Raw genomic sequence first — 24,109 nt, forward strand, 5'->3', positions numbered from 1 at the left:
CCAATAATGATTGTTGGACTGGGCGCAGGAGGTGCTAAAGACTGTGACGAATGGTATGTGACAAGGTGTTTTTTGAGTGTCTTGAAAGTACGTGCTGATTGAGGGAAGAAGCGCAGGTAAGGTGGCCTCTACTGTTGCACGTATCTCACACACACCATCGATTTTGTGACTGTCTACGTAGGCTAGTGTTTTAGAGCAACAGTTTAACCAATAACAGAGATGGCATCTTGATGGATGACTGCTGCCTGCACTCGGGTTATAGAGGACCGCTCTGACATAGGATCAGAGACTGAGACATCAGATACTGAGACAGCATCTGAGGGATAGGATAATGGCGCAGACTCTGGGAGTGATTTTTCAGTCAGAGGAGTCCCATTCGAAAACTCCTCTTCCAGTACATTATGAGGAAGGTGATGAGGACAGTCCTGCTGTCCCTTCGCAAGCTGTTTGTGCAACTGGGTAATAGTGGGTTAGGCCAACCCAGAGAGCAGGTGAATGCGGCGGCAAGCAGAGAGAGAGTGCTCTCTAGGGAGCTCACCAATTTAGTTCAGCCCCAAATTCCACCACCCAAATCATATTGTGGAGACATCAAAATTGTTTATGGCAAAACAAACTGGTTTTGTAAGGCAGGCACCTGTGTTTTTGGTCCTGGATTCGGCGGCCATATAGAGAAACACACTAAACCCAAACATTTCTGGAAACTAGACATTCGGGGGAGTCCACAGAGGTGTGACTTGTGTGGATTCCCCAAAGTTTTCTTACCCAGAATACCCTGCAAAGCTGAAATGTTGAAAAAAACCTCTATTTTTCTCGCATTTGTCACACAAACTACAGGAATATGCTGGGATCCACAACATTCCTACCACCCAGTGACTCCTCACCTGTCCTGATAAAAACACTACCCCACTTGAGTGCCTACATCTAGTGCCTGTGTCAGGAATGGATCACCCCAGGGTCAACAGCTGCCTCACGTAAGGACCAACATTGACCGTTGTGTGATCTATTCCTGTCGCAGGCACCAGGCCTAACCACACAAGTGAGGTATCATATTTATCGGGAGACTTGGGGGAACGCTGGGTGGAAGGAAATTTGTGGCTCCTCTCAGATTCCAGAACTTTCTGTCACCGAAATGTGAGGAAAACGTGTTATTTTAGCCACATTTTGAGGTTTGCAAAGGATTCTGGGTAACAGAACCTGGTCCGAGCCCCACAAGTCACCTCATCTTGGATTCCCCTGGGTTTCTAGTTTTCAAAAATGTGCTGGTTTGCTAGGTTTCCCCAGGTGCCGGCTGAGCTAGAGGCCAAAATCCACAGGTAGGCACTGTTTTCTATGAAAAAATGTGATGTGTCCACGTTCTGTTTTGGGGCATTTCCTGACGCGGGCGCTAGGCCTACCCACACAAGTGAGGTATCATTTTTATCGGGAGACTTGGGGGAACGCCGGGTGGAAGGAAATTTGTGGCTTCTCTCAGATTCCAGAACTTTCGGTCACCGAAATGTGAGGAAAACTTGTTTTTTTAGCCACTTTTTGAGGTTTGCAAAGGATTCTGGGTAACAGAACCTGGTCCGAGCCCCGCAAGTCACCCCTCCTTGGATTCCCCTAGGTCTATAGTTTTCAGAAATGCACAGGTTTGGTAGGTTTCCCTAGGTGCCGGCTGAGCTAGAGGCCAAAATCTACAGGTAGGCACTTCGCAAAAAACACCTCTGTTTTCTTAAAAAAATTTGGATGTGTCAACGTTGCGCTTTGGGGCGTTTCCTGTCGCGGGCGCTAGGCCTACCCACACAAGTGAGGTATCATTTTTATCGGGAGACTTGGGGGAACGCTGGGTGGAAGGAAATTTGAGGATCCTCTCAGATTCCAGAACTTTCTGTCACCGAAATGTGAGGAAAACTTGTTTTTTTAGCCACTTTCTGAGGTTTGCAAAGGATTCTGGGTAACAGAACCTGGTCCGAGCCCCGCAAGTCACCCCTCCTTGGATTCCCCTAGGTCTCTAGTTTTCAGAAATGCATAGGTTTGGTAGGTTTCCCTACGTGCTGGCTGAGCTAGAGGCCAAAATCTACAGGTAGGCACTTCGCAAAAAACACCTCTGTTTTCTTAAAAAAATTTGGATGTGTCAACGTTGCGCTTTGGGGCGTTTCCTGTCGCGGGCGCTAGGTCTACCCACACAAGTGAGGTATCATTTTTATCGGGAGACTTGGGGGAACGCTGGGTTGAAGGAAATTTGAGGATCCTCTCAGATTCCAGAACTTTCTGTCACCGAAATGTGAGGAAAACTTGTTTTTTTAGCCACTTTGAGGTTTGCAAAGGATTCTGGGTAACAGAACCTGGCCCGAGCCCCGCAAGTCACCCCTCCTTGGATTCCCCCAGGTCTCTAGTTTTCAGAAATGCACAGGTTTGGTAGGTTTCCCTATATGCCGGCTGAGCTAGAGGCCAAAATCTACAGGTAGGCACTTTGGAAAAAACAGCTGTGTTTTCTATAAAAAAAATAGGATGTGTCCATGTTGTGTTTTGGGGCATTTCCTGTCGCGGGCACTAGGCCTACCCACACAAGTGAGGTATCATTTTTATCGGGAGACTTGGGGGAACATAGAATAGCAAAACAAGTGTTATTGCCCCTTATCTTTCTCTACATTTTTTCCTTCCAAATATAAGAGAGTGTGTAAAAAAGACGTCTATTTGAGAAATGCCCTGCAATTCACTTGCTAGTATGGGCACCTCGGAATTCAGCGATGTGCAAATAACCACTGCTCCTCAAAACCTTATCTTGATCCCATTTTGGAAATGCAAAGGTTTTCTTGATACCTCTTTTTCACTCTTCATATTTCAGCAAATGAATTGCTGTATATCCAGTATAGAATGAAAACCAACTGCAGGGTGCAGTTCATTTATTGGCTCTGGGTACCTAGGGTTCTTGATGAACCTACAAGCCCTTTATATCCCCGCAACCAGAAGAGTCCAGCAGACAAAACGGTATATTGCTTTCAGAAATCTGACATCGCAGGAAAAAGTTACAGAGTAAAACATAAAGAAAAATGGCTGTTGTTTTCAGCTCAATTTCAATATTTTTTTATTTCAGCTGTTATTTTCTGTAGGAAAACCTTGTAGGATCTACACAAATGACCCCTTGCTGAATTCAGAATTTTGTCTAGTTTTCAGAAATGTTTAGCATTCCGGGATCCAGCATTGGTTTCACACCCATTCCTGTCACTAACTGGAAGGAGGATGAAAGCACCAAATATAGTAGAAATGGGGTATGTCCCAGTAAAATGCCAAATTTGTGTTGAAAAATTTGGTTTTCTGATTCAAGTCTGCCCGTTCCTGAAAGGTGGGAAGATAGTGATTTCAGCACCAGAAACCCTTTGTTGATGGCATTTTCAGGGAAAAAACCACAAGCCTTCTTTGGCAGCCCTTTTTTCCCATTTTTTTGGAAAAAACAAAATTTTCACTGTATTTTGGCTATTTTCTTGGTCTCCTCCAGGGGAAACCATCAACTCTGGATACCATTAGAATCCCTAGGATGTTGGAAAAAAAGGACGCAAATTTGGCGTGGTTAGCTTATGTGGACAAAAAGTTATGAAGCCCTAAGCGCGAACTACCCCAAATAGCCAAAAAAGGGCTCAGCACTGGGGGGGAAAAGGCCCAGCAGCTAAGGGGTTAAGGCCTCCTGGAATGTTAACTTCCCCTTAAAACAAACAGAGAGGGTAGCCACAGTATGTTCTGTCTTCTCTTGTATATCTAACCGGCGCTGTTTAGCGTACATGGTCTCTAGTATCAGCTACATAGGAGACGGTGTAGTAGAGTATTGACTAGAATCAATTGCTCCGGAGGGATGGTGTCTTCACTTTTCGGTACCGAAGATTTCAGTCGGTGGACCGTTTTCAATGCTGAACCCGATTCCAAGCTGCATCTGCTCTGAGCGGATACACTGTGCCAAAGGTTTGGTGATTAGCATTTGGACTGAAATGATAGAGATCGATACCGAAGATGAAGCTGTAATCTACATTTTCTTTGGGGCCGAGCCGACTGTTTAGGGCAGCTGAAACGTCCTTTTGAGATCAACCATGGCCTGGTGGCAGAGGAGGGCCAGTCACCTCAGTAAGGGCTTTTTTTTTAGCCTTAGTGGGGGCAGAAGGGGTTGTAGTACTCACTTGCTGCCCCTCGAGTTTTTCCATGTTGGACTGAAGGTCGGAGTCCGTATCTTGAATGGAGACTGCCTCCTCCTGCACGTGTTCTTCCCCCAAGAAGTCTGGCGTGTCGTCTGGGGATTTACTCGCCATCATCAACCTGCCCACTCTTCAGTCTCAAAAGGTTTTCTTCGTTCTGAACAATCGACACGCGTCACAGGTTGCCTCCTGGTGGGCTCCAGTGAGAAGCACAAGTTACACACCGGGTGATGGTCGGTTTGGGGGAACTTTGAATGGCAAAGAGGACAGAAATGAAACATGGTCCGTTCCATCAGTCCAGCATTTTCTTCAGTGCCGTGTGGAGGTAGGCCCCGAGGCCTGGTGAGGCTCGCCTAGAACGGCGCGCGGTCAGTACTAGACCCAATAAGCTAGAAACTACAAAAGCAAGGTGGAAAACGTGATCAAAATAACAATACAGACAAATAAATGATAGCTGGGAAGAACGTCTTGGTCCAGAGCAAATCTATGACAGAGCATAGAATACACATCCAAACCAGACGGCGGAGAGAAAACAATCTAATAAAAGGACTCTATGCCCATGAGCAGTATCACCGAGAAGGAGTCACTCAACCCTTCGACTCGAAAATGCTTCCAGAAGAAAAACAACTTGTAACATTCCAAACCGGAGACTAGATGACGGAAATATGCGGAGCATGTGTATCTACAGCAACACATGCCGTTGAACAGACAGTTACGGTAAGAGGAGGATCACTTGAAATAATAGCTATCCATCATGGGAATTTTGAATCAATCAGCCCGACTCCCCAGGAAATCATGAAAGTTGAATTAGGGTGCCAGTTTCTTTCAAGATCCAAACTCTTTTCTCACACTGTCATTTTAAACAATAAGCACTTTAAATGTTTTATTAGTTGTCCAGTCAAAGACAAGTACCTACAGGCAATCAAGTTAAAAACGACATTATAGGACTTCTCTTGAGGAGTGTTTCAAGGACCTGCAAATGGGTACAGATATTGACCATTCATGAATTCAATGACGTCCACATGAGGGCGAACCAACTATTAATCCTCAGCAGATCCATGGTCGGTCTCAACCCAAGCAAATTGGTCCACATTTTTTCTCCTATCCTTCCCGGTTTCACTTGACAAGGGCACCTTTCACATGGCAGCAAATAAAGAGGAGCATCAAAGAAGTTTGAAAAGCAGGATCATAGGACGAGGGGGGAATACACTTCATGCAGAAAAGTGGCTCTGGAAAAGAGCCCAGGATTACTAAGAACCGCAAAAACGAAGCGAGGCAGGAGCATGATAATAGATTTATAAATTGCATTCGCCCCAAAATATTCTACCCAGATGAAGAATATGGAGTGGCTATACATTCATGTTCAATGTGCAGTTTATTTAAAGCGGCTAATAAGAGAGTGATAAATATTCATGGAAGTAAACAAGCTGCAATTTATTCACCATCATTGAGATTATCAGTGAATGAGAGGTTTGAGCTTCTGGGCCTATGACTCTTTCATGTTACTGGGTACAGATGTCTGGTAAACACTGTTAAAGAGAGCAGGTCAGTAACAAGATTATGCAAACGTTATAAGCCTGCCACAGCATCCTGGAACAGCACCTATGTATTAAAACATGTAATTTTTGTTAGTGAGATGAGAGAGGGCACACTAGGCAGAGAAACAAGATGTAAAAACTAAGAGCTGGACGCAGAATAACACATACCTCCTTCTACCACCACCACATTCACATCTTTGTGTAACACTACCACTCCTGTCAGATACAACTGTCCCGCGTTTGCTTCAATCTTGAATTTCTTTGCTGGATTTGTCAAATTTCTGATTCTAAAGACGGAAAACATTTTTAGAAAACTCGTAAATAATGATAAGTTAAAGAATCTTTCAGTGTATAAAGTATCTAGATCAGTGGTTCCCAACCTGTGGTCCTGGTACCCCTGGGTGTCCGCGAACCCTCTTCAGGGGGTCTGCGACTGCTTGGAAAATTAAATAATATTAACAGACTAGATCCCCAGCTTTCAGTAATGACTCAGTAGGGGGTCCCCGGCTTCCAGTAATGATAAAGTGGGGGTCCACAGATGTCAAAAGGTTGGGAACCACTGATCTAGATCAAGTATTCATTTTAAGTGTGCCAAATACGTTACTGCAGAAAACAACAGTTGCTAATCGGGTTCCAATGACAGCCATATGCATTTCATACAATAATAGGGTCCAACCGCCATCCTTAATAAATGTTATGGATGAGATGTAATGTACACAATAATCCATCTTTTATTGTTTCCCTACAAACAAAAATGGAATCACAAATGTTAACACAATTTTCCAACACCATGGGTTCATTCTAATACTTGTATGCAAAGTGAGCAATTCCAATATTCTCCAAGCATTTTACTTTTAAGCAGGTATTGCCCTCCCATCCCCCCGAACTTCAGTACTTCTGGAGTGATAGTGTGACGAAGAACCTCCATACCCCCTCCCCAAAACAATGCAGTTGAAATATAATCAAAGTAACCGTCGTTATCCTTTAGAGGAGGGGGGATTTATCGGGTCATGTGAACTCAGTGAAACGACTGCCATGGAGACGTTGTTCCAATGACTGATGGACATTTATTCCACCCTTTTCTAAAAGGGTCTGAAGGCTCTACAAAAACATCCTAATCATGCTGCCCAGTGACAATGCTGAAGTACATTACACATAGAACATATCTGATCCCTTAATTGCTGAACTGCATTGGAGGAGGTAGTCAGACCCACCGCACTATGTTCATCCACCACAGAGTATGAGCACACCCTTCTAGTGCAAACACCAGTAGGATTTCCTTAAAAAACATTAGAACATGAGGAAAGAGGTTCCCTTGGGTCCTGAATTATATTTTAGTTTTCTTTTTTGGTACCGTCACAGTCCGGGAGCACAGGGCACTGATATCACAGTGCCCAAAGCGTAAACCTTGTGCACCACTAGGTATGGACGCTTCACTCTGATTGGTGCCCAGAGGGCATAACTCTGACCTAGAAGCACTGATCAGTAGAAAGAAGTGCCACTGCCGAGTGAATCCCTCCTATAATAGTTACATTTATTTATTTTTTAGACAAAAAGAGGTGTGGATTGGTTCACTTAGCTACCGGGTCTTACCCTTGTTCTGAATGCCGCAATCGTCTTTCTGTTAATCGTACACCACCTTCATATAGCTAGTTCTCGTTTGTTATGTCACAGGCGCAGGCCCAGCCGACTAGTGGGATACTATGGCCTTCCCAGCTCTTAGTGGGACTCATTCTCTTCATGGAGTCATCATTTTTTTTCCCTCATCAGTACTTTCATCTCAGCCTCGAGGCAGAGCAGCTTCTTTTAGACAAACGATTTTGTCGGCCACCAGGCCGTTTCTTTTCGTTATCAAAGCCTCTTACTTTTTATGCTTCTTTTCCTCTCACACTCTGCCCCCCCCAACCCCTTCTGAGTAAAGGCTGGTATTGAGGGATTAAAGACAAAGTGTACTTAAACTTCGGCCTGTGGTGTTTCTTTCACTTGGTAATTCCTTGACTCTCCTTCCTTTGACCTCACTGAGTAATTTAGTGGCAGATACTTCCCCTCCATGCCACTTGTTTCCCTGGCTTAGTCCTAACTGGCAGAAAGTCCTAGCTCTGTCTGGGAAGGTTGTGACTGTCATGGCATCAAAAGCTCACCTCTGCTTCTCTGATGTTTAAGGTATGGGGCAGGAACTCAATGTGTACACACACACGCGCACACGCACACACACACGCGTCAAGTGGAACTTTCGTAAACAAAGGCTTCACAACTTGTGACCGAATTTAAAGGCGAACTTGTGGTGGTATTTCAGGCAGAACTAAAAGAATACTTATCTTTAATGACTGATTCCTCGAATGCTCGTTCTCCTATTCACAGGGTAGAGTTCACCGCTACAAAAATATGGTTTACCTAATTTTTCCAGATACCACGATGCCTGTCACTTATTCTACTTCCCCTTTTTAAGTTTATTTCCAGTTTTGCCTCCAAGAACTCTACTTCGATTTTCTTAAGGTTCATGAGTGTAAGGAAATGCCTCCTTGGCATGGTTACCCCCTGACTTTTTGCCTTTGCTGATGCTATGTTTTGATTTGATTTGAAAGTGTGCTGAGGCCTGCTAACCAGGCCCCAGCATCAGTGTTCTTTCCCTAACCTGTACTTTTGTTTTACACAATTGGCACACCCTGGCATCTAGGTAAGTCCCTTGTAACTGGTACCCCTGGTACCACGGGCCCTGATGCCAGGGAAGGTCTCTAAGGGATGCAGCATGTCTTATGCCACCCTGGGGACCCCTCACTCAGCACAGACACACTGCTTGCCAGCTTGTGTGTGCTGATGAGAACAAAACTAGTAAGTCGACATGGCACTCCCCTCAGGGTGCCATGCCAAACTCACACTGCCTATGCAGTATAGATAAGTCACCCCTCTAGTAGGCCTTACAGCCCTAAGGCAGGGTGCACTATACCATAGGTGAGGGCACCAGTGCATGAGCACTGTGCCCCCTACAGTGTCTAAGCCAAACCTTAGACATTGTAAGTGCAGGGGAGTCATAAGAATATATGGTCTGGGAGTCTGTCAAACACGAACTCCACAGCACCATAATGGCTACACTGAAAACTGGGAAGTTTGGTATCAAACTTCTCAGCACAATAAATGCACACTGATGCCAGTGTACATTTTATTGTGAAATACACCCCAGAGGGCACCTTAGAGGTGCCCCCTGAAACCTAAATCAACTACACGTGTAGGCTGACTGGTTTTAGCAGCCTGCCACACTCGAGACATGTTGCAGGCCCCATGGGGAGAGTGTCTTTGTCACTCGGAGGCCAGTAACAAAGCCTGCACTGGGTGGAGATGCTATCACGTCCCCCAGGCAGGAGCTGTAACACCTGGCGGTGAGCCTCAAAGGCTCACCCCCTTTGTTCCAGCACCACAGGGCACTCCAGCTAGTGGAGTTGCCACCCCCTCCGGCCACGGCCCCACTTTTGGCGGCAAGGCCGGAGGGAATAATGAGAATAACAAGGAGGAGTCACTGGCCAGTCAGGACAGCCCCTAAGGTGTCCTGAGCTGAAGTGACACTAACTTTTAGAAATCCTCCATCTTGCAGATGGAGGATTCCCCCAATAGGGATAGGAATGTGACCCCCTCCCCTTGGGAGGAGGCACAAAGAGGGTGTACCCACCCTCAGGGCTAGTAGCCATTGGCTACTAACCCCCCCAGACCGAAACACGCCCTTAAATTTAGTATTTAAGGGCTTCCCTGAACCCAAGAATTTAGATTCCTGCAACTTACCGAAGAAGAGGACTGCTGAGCTGAAAGACCCCTGCAGAAGAAGAAAGAAGACACCAACTGCTTTGGCCCCAGTCCTACTGGCCTGTCTCCTGCCTTCAAAAGAAAACTGCTCCAGCGACGCTTTCCCGGGGACCAGCGACCTCTGAATCCTCAAAGGACTGCCCTGCTTCCAAGAGACCAAGAAACTCCAGAGAACAGCAGCTCTGTTCAACAAAGACTGCAACTTTGTATCCAGAGGAGCAGATTTAAAGACCCCTGCAATCCCCGCAAGAAGCGTGAGACTTGCAACACTGCACCCGGCGACCCAGACTCGACTGGTGAAGAAACAACACCTCAGGGAGGACCCTCTGGCGACTCCGAGACCGTGAGTAACCAAAGTTGTCCCCCCAGAGCCCCCACAGCGACGCCTGCAGAGGGAATCCTGAGGCTCCCCCCTGACCGCGACTGCCTGACTCTAAAATCCAGACGGCTGGAAAAGACCCTGCACCCGCAGCCCCCAGTACCTGAAGGATCGGAACTCCAGTGCAGGAGTGACCCCCAGGAGGCCCTCTCCCTTGCCCAGGTGGTGGCTACCCTGAGGAGCCCCCCCCCTTGCCTGCACCGCTGAAGAGACCCCTTGGTCTCCCATTGACTCCCATTGGAAACCCGATGCTTGTTTGCACACTGCACCCGGCCGCCCCAGCGCTGCTGAGGGTGTACTTTTTGTGTGGACTTGTGTCCCCCCCCGGTGCCCTACAAAACCCCCCTGGTCTGCCCTCCGAAGACGCGGGTACTTACCTGCTGGCAGACCGGAACCGGGGCACCCCCTTCTCTCCATTGAAGCCTATGCGTTTTGGGCACCACTTTGAACTCTGCACCTGACCGGCCCTGAGCTGCTGGTGTGGTGACTTTGGGGTTGCTCTGAACCCCCAACGGTGGGCTACCTTGGACCCCAATCTGAAACCTGTAAGTGACTTACTTACCTGTTAAAACTAACATTACTTTACCTCCCCCAGGAACTGTAAAAATTGCACTGTGTCCACTTTTAAAACAGCTAAATGTGTTTTATGTAAAAAGTATATATGCTATTGTGATTATTCAAAGTTCCTAAAGTACTTACTTGCAATACCTTTCAAATGAGATATTACATGTAGAATGTGAACCTGTGGTTCTTAAAATAAACTAAGAAAATATATTTTTCTATACAAAAACCTATTGGCCTGGAATTGTCTCTGAGTGTGTGTTCCTCATTTATTGCCTGTGTGTATGTACAACAAATGCTTAACACTACTCCTTTGATAAGCCTACTGCTCGACCACACTACCACAAAATAGAGCATTAGTATTATCTCTTTTTGCCACTATCTTACCTCTAAGGGGAACCTTTGGACTCTGTGCATACTATTCCTTACTTTGAAATAGTGCATACAGAGCCAACCTCCTACAATGAGCTATCAATTATGCTTCCAGACCCAATGGCAGAAATCTAAAGATGGCAACTATGCAGAGGGGCTAGCGCTCGACATCAGAGAGGGAAGGAAATCACACCAAATGGCTGAGGACCACCGGGGGGTAGGAAGAATTCTAGACAGAAAGCCAACCACTAGCTGGAGAATAGTCTAAGTTAAAGGAATCCAAATATTCATGCTGTAAAACTCCAAATTCAAAGTTGCACAAATAACCACCATACCTAAACTCTGTCTGTTTTCATTTAGTAAATCTTAAATACAGTACAACTAAATAGGGTGATAGTAACACCTGTTTCAGATGGAGGCGTCAGAAATGCGGTACGGAGCAACAGTTTATTTTCTCATTTCTACTTTGACTGAATCGAGTATGGGCTCCTATCAGTGCTCAGAATGAGCACAAAGTTATTTTGGGACAGCCAGGCGCACATGAGAAATAGTTCCCACACCAGTCTTGGAATATTGTTTGACCACTGCTAGGGATGCAGTAGTGACTGTGTTATTGTTACATAGGCTATCGGCTAGCCGTAGCAAATACGTTCTAATTGTGCCAGCCGACACCGGCGGGGAGCGAGTGTCCTGCAGCGCAGAATGAGTGGGAACAGCAAAAAGATAGTTTTTTTATTTTTTTTATTTCATGTGCAAGTAATGATTTTCTTCCCTCAAGTGATCCTATCTGCATGATTTACAGCGTATGCACATGCATTAGGTCATGGGTGTGTAGTCTGTCGTGTACCTTCTGTTTTGATAGTGGTACTTCACACAACAAAAGTGGACATGAGACAGGACAACCCCCCCCCACTTAACATTGCTGCCTCTGGCCACAGTGCGTTATGAAGCACGTTTAAAACAGAAGGTGATCAGGCGTTTTGTGTTTGATAAAATGGTGGCAGAACAACCTCTCAAGATGGCCTTTCTGATCAAGAGATAAAACAGCCCCTTGTTTGCTCCCAACAATACTGCATGAAGTGGTAGTGTCACTTAAGCCGGTTGTGCCAATATCAAGCAGTAGTGTTGCCAGTGCAGTGGCAATGTTATTTGTTGTATTCATCAATTTCAGTTTGCAGGATGAAAGTTTGTTCACTGTTAAATCAATTCTGGAAGCGACACATGGCATGATCACATGCTCTATGGTGTCCGCCCTAGTTCTACCTCATCATCATTAAAAATAAACCCACCAGCACAAATGCTCGCACGACTTGAACTGTGTGCATGACACCCTGGGGCTCTGGACTCCTGCTGCCCTTTATATGCAGAAGGTGGGTTTTTTATTAACCAGAGGAAATCACGGACGAACTAACTGCACAGTGTCCACACTGCAAAACTGTTGTTGGTTTAAACACACAATATCACAATTCTAATTTGCAGAATAACCCCTATATATATAACATATATTTTCTTTTTTTTAACTGCAGGAGGTGACAGGCAGCAGTGTAAAGACAAACACATCTGCTCGTATGGAGTGCATGAGTGAAATGAAAAGAAAAAAAATGTACTTCTGAAGAAGGCAGCTAGTGGAAGGACACTGGTGGCCAGCCACTGATCGCCAACTGGTAAGGGTACTTGGTACAATCTCCAAGAACAGCTGAAGTCGAGGAATGAAGAGAGTAAGTGCAACCAGATGACGTCTGAGGCTGCTTCTGACCAATGAGAAGCAAGAAAAGGAGAGTGATCGGGGAAGCCTACCAATGGTACGTAAAGAGAAGGCTGTGGCCGGGATATACCAAAGATTTCACCACAGTGCAAGTGCTGTGCAGGCAAAACCTAAAAAGAGCTCAGCAAGGGTGGGCGGAAAAGCCTCAGCAGCTAATGCTTTAACAAAAATACCAGGAAAAAACAAACAAATATATCAGACTATTTACATTCTGCACAATCCCACCAACACCAGGTGATGTTATAAAAGTGTCTAGCAAAAATGTCTAGCACTCCCCACCAATTGAATCATAATCACATTTGATCATTATGAAGCCACATTCATTCACATGTTGGTAATTTCGAATGGGCCAATATACTTTTTGTCTGAATGCTTGAACCAACACAAAATTCCCATTATTCCCAAAGTTCCACACCACACCTCAGATCATATCACTTCTACTTTTTGAAGTCTCTGCACTCTGTTACTTTTTCAAACACACTTCACAATCTAAAACCATATGTCCATCTAACTAGAGGGGCCTTTACCTTACATCCTTTTTTATAGAACATTTAAGTGGAGGACAAAGCTATTCATTCCAGACTGCGCAACAGTAAACAAATCTATAACCACTGCAAGGATGATTTAAAGGATACAAGGAAAACAAAACCCATTTTACTACACATCTAGTTGCATCAAGTGGTATTTGTAAGTCACCAAAACCTGCAGCACCGGTAACAGTGGTCACGCTGTAGCACAAACGTCCCTTACATAAAAAAAAAATATATATTATTTATTTAAACTGTTCTTGAACATTGCAGGCAGCCTTTCCCAGATAGGATTTCAATCTATTTTATATGGTGTGTTCTGGTGTATTTAACCATTCTTGATTCTGGGACCTCAATGAGCACACAATCTGGTTGAATATGGTTATCCAGCAATCCAATCCACCCTAGTTTATGTTTAGATAGATGAAAATAATTGGGATTACCTTTAGAAAGCAGGTGGAGGCTCCAAAAAAGCATTTCTGTCATATTCATAACACTTAGGATCAGCTACCACCCTGGCTGCAAAGTTCCTAATTCTTTTAAAGTGGCACATCAACATTGTTTGAAACTACCCCTAAAGTACTGGCTTCCAGTGGTATGCCTGTTTCTGAAGAAACCTACAACATCCACTCTTTGTGAGACCCTATCAAGCGACTGACAGTGGATGAATATCCACAAAATTACTTGTTTGTGGCCCACAAAATTTCAATTGCAATGTACACAAAAACTGTAGGAAGTTGGCTCTGTATGCACTATTTCAAAGTAAGGAATAGTATGCACAGAGTCCAAGGGTTCCCCTTAGAGGTAAGATAGTGGCAAAAAGAGATAATACTAATGCTCTATTTTGTGGTAGTGTAGTCGAGCAGTAGGCTTATCAAAGGAGTAGTGTTAAGCATTTGTTGTACATACACACAGGCAATAAATGAGGAACACACACTCAGACAATTCCAGGCCAATAGGTTTTTGTTATAGAAAAATATCTTTTCTTAGTTTATTTTAAGAACCACAGGTTCAAATTCTACATGTAATATCTCATTTGAAAGGTATTGCAGGTAAGTACTTTAGGAACTTTGAATAATCACAATAGCATATATACTTTTTACATAAAACACATTTAGCGGTTTTAAAAGTGGACACTTAGTGCAATTTTCACAGTTCCTGGGGGAGGTAAAGTATTGTTAGTTCTTGCAGGTAAGTAAACCACCTACGGGGTTCAAATTGGGGTCCAAGGTAGCCCACCGTTGGGGGTTCAGAGCAACCCCAAAGTCACCACACCAGCAGCTCAGGTGCAGAGTTCAAAGTGGTGCCCAAAACGCATAGGCTTCAATAGAAAGAAGGGGGTGCCCCGGTTCCAGTCTGCCAGCAGGTAAGTACCCGCGTCTTCGGGGGGCAGACCAGGGGGTTTTTGTAGGGAACCGGGGGGGGGGGGTAACGACACAAGCTCACACAAAGTACACCCTCAGCGGCACTGGGGCGGCCGGGTGCAGTGTGCAAACAAGCGTCGGGTTCGCAATGTAAATCAATGGGAGACCAAGGGGTCTCTTCAGCGGTGCAGGCAGGCAAGGGGGGGGGGCTCCTCGGGGTAGCCACCGCCTGGGCAAGGGAGAGGGCCTCCTGGGGGTCACTCCTGCACTGAAGTTCCGATCCTTCAGGTGCTGGGGGTGCAGGGTCTTTTCCAGCCGTCGGGATTTTAGAGTCAGGCAGTAGCGGTCAGGGGGAGCCTCGGGATTCCCTCTGCAGGCGTCGCTGTGGGGGCTCAGGGGGGACAACTTTGGTTACTCAGTCTCGGAGTCGCCGGAGGGTCCTCCCGGAGGTGTTGGTTCTCCACCAGTCGAGTCGGGGTCGCCGGGTGCAGTGTTGCAAGTCTCACGCTTCTTGCGGGGATTGCAGGGGTCTTTAAATCTGCTCCTCTGGATACAAAGTTGCAGTCTTTGTTGAACAGGGCCGCTGTTCTCGGGAGTTTCTTGGTCTTTTGGAAGCAGGGCAGTCCTCTGAGGATTCAGAGGTCGCTGGTCCTGGAGAAAGCGTCGCTGGAGCAGGTTTCTTTAGAAGGCAGGAGACAGGCCGGTAGGACTGGGGCCAAAGCAGTTGGTGTCTTCTTTCTTCTTCTGCAGGGGTTTTCAGCTCAGCAGTCTTCTTCTTCGGTAAGTTGCAGGAATCTAAATTCTTAGGTTCAGGGGAGCCCTTAAATACTAAATTTAAGGGCGTGTTTAGGTCTGGGGGGTTAGTAGCCAATGGCTACTAGCCCTGAGGGTGGGTACACCCTCTTTGTGCCTCCTCCCAAGGGGAGGGGGGTCACATTCCTATCCCTATTGGAGGAATCTTCCATCTGCAAGATGGAGGATTTCTAAAAGTTAGTGTCACTTCAGCTCAGGACACCTTAGGGGCTGTCCTGACTGGACAGTGACTCCTCCTTGTTATTCTCATTATCTCCTCCGGCCTTGCCGCCAAAAGTGGGGCCATGGCCGGAGGGGGCGGGCAAATCCACTAGCTGGAGTGCCCTGCGGTGCTGGAACAAAGGGGGTGAGCCTTTGAGGCTCACCGCCAGGTGTTACAGCTCCTGCCTGGGGGAGGTGTTAGCATCTCCACCCAGTGCAGGCTTTGTTACTGGCCTCAGAGTGACAAAGGCACTCTCCCCATGGGGCCAGCAACATGTCTCGAGTGTGGCAGGCTGCTAGAACCAGTCAGCCTACACAGGTAGTTGGTTAAGGTTTCAGGGGGCACCTCTAAGGTGCCCTCTGGGGTGTATTTTACAATAAAATGTACACTGGCATCAGTGTGCATTTATTGTGCTGAGAAGTTTGATACCAAACTTCCCAGTTTTCAGTGTAGCCATTATGGTGCTGTGGAGTCCGTGTTTGACAGACTCCCAGACCATATACTCTTATGGCTACCCTGCACTTACAATGTCTAAGGTTTGGCTTAGACACTGTAGGGGCACAGTGCTCATGCACTGGTGCCCTCACCTATGGTATAGTGCACCCTGCCTTAGGGCTGTAAGGCCTACTAGAGGGGTGACTTATCTATACTGCATAGGCAGTGTGAGTTTGGCATGGCACCCTGAGGGGAGTGCCATGTCGACTTACTAGTTTTGTTCTCATCAGCACACACAAGCTGGCAAGCAGTGTGTCTGTGCTGAGTGAGGGATCCCTAGGGTGGCATAAGATATGCTGCAGCCCTTAGAAACCTTCCCTGGCATCAGGGCCCTTGGTACCAGAGGTACCAGTTACAAGGGACTTACCTGGATGCCAGGGTGTGCCAATTGTGTAAAACAAAAGTACAGGTTAGGGAAAGAACACTGGTGCTGGGGCCTGGTTAGCAGGCCTCAGCACACTTTCAATTCAAAACATAGCATCAGCAAAGGCAAAACGTCAGGGGGTAACCATGCCAAGGAGGTATTTCCTTACAAAAACACAGAATGGAAAAATACTCTGAGGAAAGACATACTTGCCTATATACAGAAGTGTGAACCCCAAGTGAAATATCTTCTTTCAATTTTTTGGCTTTCTTTTCTTTCCTTTGTTCAGATGTTAGTTTTCTTGCAGCATTCGCCTCTTCGTGTGCTCTGTCACAAAATAAGGCAAAAGTTAGTTATCAGCTATCCAGAACACAGTATTTTTTCTTACAGTAAGTTATGATCATCATGGATGCTTAAGTGTCTTTTCTGTAAATCTGAAGACTTGTACCTCTACAGAGACCCCTAAGCAGCAGTATGGGCCATATACTCAAGTGACAGGATACGTCCAAGGCCAGGAAGCACAGACTGACTGTAGGGTGGGCTGTACTTATGACAGCAATTTAGAAGCAATAAATTGATTCCAAGTGATCTTGTGTTAAAGCTTCTGCAAATAACGTACAATTGCTAAAGTCTGGCACCCCATCAAAGGCATGAAAAGTGGTGAAGAGCCTGTATGTGCTCATTGCCTTAGACTTCTTACTCCAAAACTAAGTAAGTAAAGTGACCTGGGTGGTTTCTTCATGAGGAGAATAGTATGTCAGTTTATTCCCTAAATAGGTCTATCTTACAGGATCCAGGCATCAACAATAACAGTCATGCGAACAGCTACAGTATTCCTAAACTGAAATCCAAGAGGAAAGTCAAAAGTGCAGGTTGAAGCAGCAATACAAGTCCTAAACCTGGACATACAAGACCACATTACCTAGATCTTAAAATTTCTCTATCACACACTGGTTGGTACTTGGGCTATTACCTATTTTTTATACAGTCAATATTAACACTGCACATCACTTGGAGGAACCTCAGATTCAAAATGGCCCAGGCCACCCATCCACAGACAGACAGACAAAAAAGGGACAACGCCCCTGTTTTTGGTCAAGCTGTCAAGCACTGAAGTTCTGGAACATGCACACAAAACAAAGGAACATCAATAGCTGCCTAGAATTCAGAAACTCAAAACGTGTTGCTTTTAAAATAATGACTACCACCGCTCATACTACAAGTCACTCTAACTTGTATAAGCAGTGCATTAAATTATCCCTCACACTCCTTTTGTACACCACAGGGCCGGTAAGACACTTCCACAAGCCACTAACTCAAGCCTAGAGCACATCAATTGGCCTAACAGACATCAGAAAACACACCACTCATCTACAACCACCTGCAAGAAAGTACCCGTTTTGACACGGTCACCCCCACTTTCTCCTACCAGTACTAAGGTTTTTCAGCTGAAGGTGCACGAGGTCCCTGCTACCCAGGTCCCCATTGCCAGTGCTGTTTACCTAAAAACAAGATACAATGGTCTAATTGTGTACAATTGGCACACCCTTTAGCACCTCTGTATGTCCCTAGTAAATGGTACCCCGATACCTAGGGTATGGGTACTAAAGAGGTCTGCAGCATGTATTAAGCCACCCTAAGGGACCCCCCTACAAACTGCATGCAGACTGACACTGCAGGCTGCATGTGTGAAAACACAACATGTCACACTTGTGTGCCACGCCAAAGTCACTGCATACAACATATAAGCAACCCCTACAGCAGGCCTTAAAGTCCTAAGGCAGGGTGCATTATATTTTAAGTGAGGACATATCAGCATGAGCAGATATGCCCCTGTAATTTCTAGTTTGACTTTTTGATATTACAAGTGAACAGGGTAGCCAGCTTTAGTATATCTACTGGGGACTGGTCATTACAAGTTACCCAGTTACATATGGCTTCACTGAAACCTAGGCTGTTTGGCATCAAACACCTTGTCTTAATAAATCCATAGTAATGCCAGTATTAGATTATGACATGCACCCAGAGGATCCTTAAAGGTGCCCCTTTGAAATCCTTCTAGTCTTCTAGTGTACCGGCTGACTGGAATCAAACAGCCTGCCACCTCAGACAAGTTTCTGACCCCCCTCGAGGTGAGAGCCCGTGCTCTCAGAGGCCAAAAACAATGCCTGCTCTGGAGGAAGGCGTTATCACTAGTAGTGACTCCAGGAGTAATCAGCCCATTGGCTACTACCCTACACGCCCCTAAATTGAGTATTTAGATGTCCCCCTGCCACCAGGTACTAAGATTTGTCTGACTACAAGGAGGACAAAGAGCTGACCAGGGCAAGAACTGTGGACTAGCTGAGGACTTTGGCGCCAAATCCTGCCTGCTTCAGTCCCAACAGCTGCAAAGACCGAACTCATCCTGCAGCTGTGCCTTCTCCCATAATCCACGGAGGCCTGCCAGCACTTCGCCAACCAGCCTGTATCCCCCTTGGAGTGGAAGACCCACTTCCCTGCACCAGCAAGCACCACCTGTGACTGCCCGGTTTCACGTTTTGCTAACCATCGTGTACACAGAGGTAGTATATTGCCAGGGAGGGGATCCAGAGTGTCCAGGAGTACAGCCTCATCGACCATTTCCGTCTTTAGGACACTGAGCCTACCTGGCACCTCCCTGAACAAATAGACGGGGTACAGATGCCAGTTGCCAGCACCAAGGTTTGTTTGTTTTAGCCAAAACACCAGCGCTGCAGAAACTCACCTACACAGAGGGACTTGAATAAAGGCCAGCTCCAAGCCAGAAGTCATTCTGCTTTGTTTCTTTCCCCTGTTCTTAAGGTATCCAAAGAACTGTGAAAGACACCAACTCTCTGACCCATCAAACAAAACACTTTTGCACCAGAGCCCCACAGCCTGGGGTCATGGAACCAGACTGACTGTGTGAAGCTGATACCCTCAAGGACCACGTATCCTCATGGGTTTAGCCAAACTGGTCACCCAGTCCCCACTTGCATCCTCTTTCTTGCAGGCACTGCTCCCATAGACTTCAAAGCATCAAAGGCTACCACTGCTAAGAACACCTCTGCAACAGGACACACCAGGGGAGGTAACCCAAATCTGCTGGTGGTTCTAAGGACCTTGGCCTCCTTTTTACCTTAAGTCCTAAAGAACAGTCCTGTAAGTCGTTTGCAAGTTACCCTCAGCAGTGTGCGTTGTCTTCATATAGTAAACACTATGGTGCTCGGGGATCATGCCTCAAATCTGACAACTGAATTTTACCTACATCTTAAAATCGCTACCTTGAAAAGTACTTACCTGATCCTGTAGATCTTGGTGTCTATATTTATATAAAAATCTGTGCTATTTTTCAAAATTGGTCTTGAGTTTCTTCTTGTGTGTGTGTCTCATGTATTGACCCTCTGTGTTCAACAAATGTTTAACACTATACTCCAATAAGTCTAAACTACTCTCCCACACTGCCATAAAAAGAGCATTTGGGATTATGAAGTAAGCCATTAAGGGTCGACTGGACTATCTGCATGAGTACTACAACATTGGTATACTACATAGATAGCCAGTTTCCTACATAGTTTACATGCATCTACCTATCGACTGTGGAGCAAACTCAATTTTGATTACTTTGATCCAGACACAAATTGCATTCAAAACCTTTATGCGGGGCAACAGGTAGCTTTTGACATCCCAATACCGATAAGAACAACAAAACAGGATAAAGAAAGCCCCAAAGATATTGGAAACTCAAAAAACTTCAGTTGTCTCAGAGCTGTTGATCAGTAGATGACATGGCATCATCTCAATGAAGGTGTACAAAACTGAAATACTCACATGTGGTGACTGGAGAAATTACCACCCACTCTGGGACCACCCCCTAAAATATCTAAGGAAGTTAAAAAAAAAAAAAAAAAAAAAAAAAAAAAACCTGCATTACCATGGATTCCAAGTGATCAATGAATGCCTAAATGGACAAGTTAGCAAGATCAAGCTTCATTACTATGAAGACTCTGCAATGCATTTTCCCCACCTGGGATTTTCACACAAGGTCAAGGCTACTATCTCTCTTGTACTATCTAACGTTGATTATGCCAATGGCCGCTATCACGTATCATCTATCAACTATGAAAAAACTACAACTGAGTCAGAACTCTGCTGCCGGACTACTCGTATATGTAAAGCCACAAGCCGACATTGCCCCTGCCTTGAGGGCCCTACATTTGTTACCAGTTGCCAGAAAATCCACATTTAAGCTGCTTTGTATCACCCATGAAGCAATACATGGAGCAGGACGTTTATAAAAAATAAAAAAAAATAAAAAAAAGAATATTATATATATATATATATATATGAAATAAAATAACCAAACACATTCAACCAAGGAAACTACACTCCAAATTGGCACCTTGCCTCAAAAACCCACCACACAAGAAAAAAAAAACAACAACATACATGGTACATCGTTCTCTGTTCAAGCAGCCAAACTATGGAATACATTACCTCCAAAACATAGGATTCATGGAAAATTATCTTATCTTTAGAAGACTACTTAAGAGTTGGCTCTTTCCTACATAACCACCACACTCCAGCACTAACATATCTGTGTATGTAAACATTTATAATGTAATTATTTTATGCATCTTGATGTGTTTTATTTTGAACAAAATGTATAATATATATTTTTTTAATTAAAATATATAGATATTCTTTTGGTCTGCTTAACAAATGTGTATATATATATATATATACACATATATACATATATACACACACACACACTATGTTTAACATGTATATACGTCACTGCATAGTTTTCAAATAAGTTATTTGAATAGATGCTTTTAGGTGTCTTATTTATCTATCACAATATGTAAATAATATCATAACTATTTTATCTACAATATTGAAAGAAATAGAAAATTAAAACAAAAGTTTTTTTAAAAGTTAGAAAAATACACAAATAAATTAGCTTAAAGTCCAGCAACACTTTAAAAAGTCTGTGTTTATGAAATACGTTAACTCCTGATATATTATCTTCCTTATACTTGCATACTCTCTCTATGCACTTATTTATCTATACGTTCATTACTTTACTAATAGTGAAAAGAAAATACCTTTGACTCTTCAATGCACTACTCTGTCTCTCACCCTATAACTTTTTCAAGATATCTTCTAATTCTGCGTATCACAAACCTCATTTTACTACTATGACCTCCAAAATAACCCTTTCTAGACTCTTCCCTCCTGTATCCCTCTGTGGATCATCCAAAAACTATTTTAACTAACATGATATCCCAAACAACCCTTTCTAAATTCTTCCCTCGTGTATCCCTCCTTTGCCTCATCCCAAACCTCATCTTACTACCACAATTTCCCAAATAACACTTTCAACTCTTTCCTCTTTTTTCTCTCCATTATCGTATTCAATGCAACTAGAAAGCTTGCCTGTCCACTGCTCAAATTAACTTAGATTTCCCTATATTAATAAAAAAACTAATCCTTTTTGGGTTCCGGAGTAGTGTGCTTCTCGCTGAAAAGCACTTCAACGTCTCCTCACTGGTAGTGTTATATAAATACAATTAAAATAAAGAATTGATTGTTTTTCCAATTGGCCTGGTTTCCTGCATGTAGTACATTACCACTCTTCTCATGTCCAGAGTGTATACGGTGCATTCTGCATGTGACTTCAGCTGCTGGAAGAAAGCCGGCAGCTGTTTCGCTTGGCTGTTGTAAAAGAATGAAACCAGTTTGGGCACAAACTTGGGTTCGTTCTAACTATATTCTGCCCTCATGGATCCGAATGTATGGCACCTGCACTGTGAGTGCCTGTAATTCACTCACTCTGCACAAATTTGGACATAATGGCCACCAGGAAGTCCGTTTTTAAGTTATTAAATTTTAGTCCCACGCCATGCATGTGTACTATGCACCCAGACTCAAAATGCAGAAAAAGAGTCATTTTAAGGTGACAAACACGCATTGGAGCTTCAGGAACACACGTGTTGGCATAGCAGGAGGGACATAACAAAGTAGTCGACAGTGAGGGGAAAAAAAAAAAAAGGGAGAGGCTGTTACAGACCCGACCAGTAGACGGCAGGATAATACAAAAATTCACACTGCATACAAAATATGATACTGAATTTGCAAAAATAATTTTGCATCTATTAATTAGCACACCTGTCGCCACGGCCACTTGAATTAAAGCCGAAGGAAGGCCAAGTTATACAGCAGGGTTAAGTAAATTATGTGTCAAGAAAAGGCAAATTATGCTGCATTGCATTATATGGCACATTTTGTGATAGTATTACCTAATTATTTTGTCATTTTGAAACTTGTTGACACTGTCTGGGCATTAGTTGCACTTCATTAGTACCAGTTTAACACCTAAATATAGCAATAAACTACAGAAAAGTGACCAGTCAAGCTTTGGAAAGGGCCTTCCACTGTGCTGCGGCACATATTTGTGCGTTTTAGTAGCTTTTGAACCGTTTGAGCTAGAAACAAATATTTTGTTAAAATCTGCAGATTATGCAGGGGATGATTGATAAGGTAGCAAATGCAGCACATATACAATTATGCAAGAATTGCCACAGCTGCGCAATCACATAATTCCAGAGGCCTGCCTAATGCTTAATTAACTTCAGTTACATTGTTACTTGCAGGAGTGACCCAAATTCTATTTCCCACGTACAAGGGGGATGTCAAATATCCAATGGGCTTCATATAGAGCTCTTTTTTGAGATCAAAGGATCCAACACTCCTGCACGGTCTTCATATCATTTCAAAGAGTGCTTGATTAATGATTAAAATAACCTGCAGTTATGTTAAAGAGATTTTTAATTTTAGTTTATCCTCGCCACGGTAAGGTTGAAAAGACTAAAGGGCATCTGTGGTGGTAACCCCTAAAGTCCTTCGTAAGATGGCGAGCTGTGCCCTTGCCCATTTTCTCTATTTTCCACTAGACAGTCATTTTCCCCCCAGTATGGCTTGAGAATCACGCTAGCCTGATGTATATTCTCTCCGTCAATTAGTTGTTCTGTTGTTTCTAGGGAAACCCCAAAGTCTGCCCCCATTTAGACACAGACTAAACACCCTCTCCCCGAGGCTCTGCTGAGGCAGCATCATTCCTCAGGACAAGTCTGTTTAGAGCCCACATTTTAGTCTTACCTTCATCGCGTTAACAAGGACAGGGTGAGGGTGTAGATTTAACTGTATGTGTTGGTGACATGTGCTCCAAAAGAGGACTAGTGAATGTGGGTGCAATTGGAACCTAATATCTCTGACTTTACCTCTAAGATGGAGTCAATGCTGTAAACCTTATATGCAGAAGAGAACCTTTATGGAACCATCAATGTCCAACTTACTTTTGCCTCTTGGCCATCTGTGCACGGACATGAGCTTCCACTTTCGTAGGGTCTTGTACTGCTTCTGTCCCCAGAACTCGCATCAAGTTAGATATTCGGACTGTAAGGAAGACCACACGTGGTTAAACACTTAACTCAAAGATAGAATTTAAAAAGGAACATGGAAGCCTAGGGCCTTTGCACATGCTTATATTCTCGCTTAAGTATTCAACTGAAAACAGATGGCAGATGCCATCTATGCTGTAGTCCAATTCATCTGAACACATGGTCAATATCGGGCTACAGTCTGACCTATTGCTATTAATGCTGTAGAAATGGAAATCAGGAATTAGACATTCGTGAAGACTCCACCAAGTGTTACACGACCTCTGCAAGTAAAACAGCCTTCACCTCTAGAGAAGCATTGCTAC

At 44.5% G+C, this 24,109-nt stretch overlaps 1 protein-coding gene across 6 annotated transcripts in view; it reads right to left on the bottom strand.

Moving 5' to 3' along the window:
* Positions 1-24,109, bottom strand: part of PRPF3 (pre-mRNA processing factor 3) — a 142,313-nt gene that overhangs the window by 23,593 nt on the left and 94,611 nt on the right. For all 6 annotated transcript variants that reach the window (XM_069218562.1, XM_069218565.1, XM_069218563.1 and 3 more), the window contains 3 exons: positions 23,700-23,799; positions 16,552-16,665; positions 5,870-5,988 (listed from right to left, as the gene is read on the bottom strand). In XM_069218562.1, coding sequence (XP_069074663.1) covers positions 5,870-5,988; positions 16,552-16,665; positions 23,700-23,799 — 333 coding nt within the window. The remainder of the gene's footprint in view (positions 1-5,869; positions 5,989-16,551; positions 16,666-23,699; positions 23,800-24,109) is intronic.

Source organism: Pleurodeles waltl, chromosome 12 (assembly GCF_031143425.1).
Source record: "Pleurodeles waltl isolate 20211129_DDA chromosome 12, aPleWal1.hap1.20221129, whole genome shotgun sequence".
NCBI lineage: Eukaryota > Metazoa > Chordata > Amphibia > Caudata > Salamandridae > Pleurodeles > Pleurodeles waltl.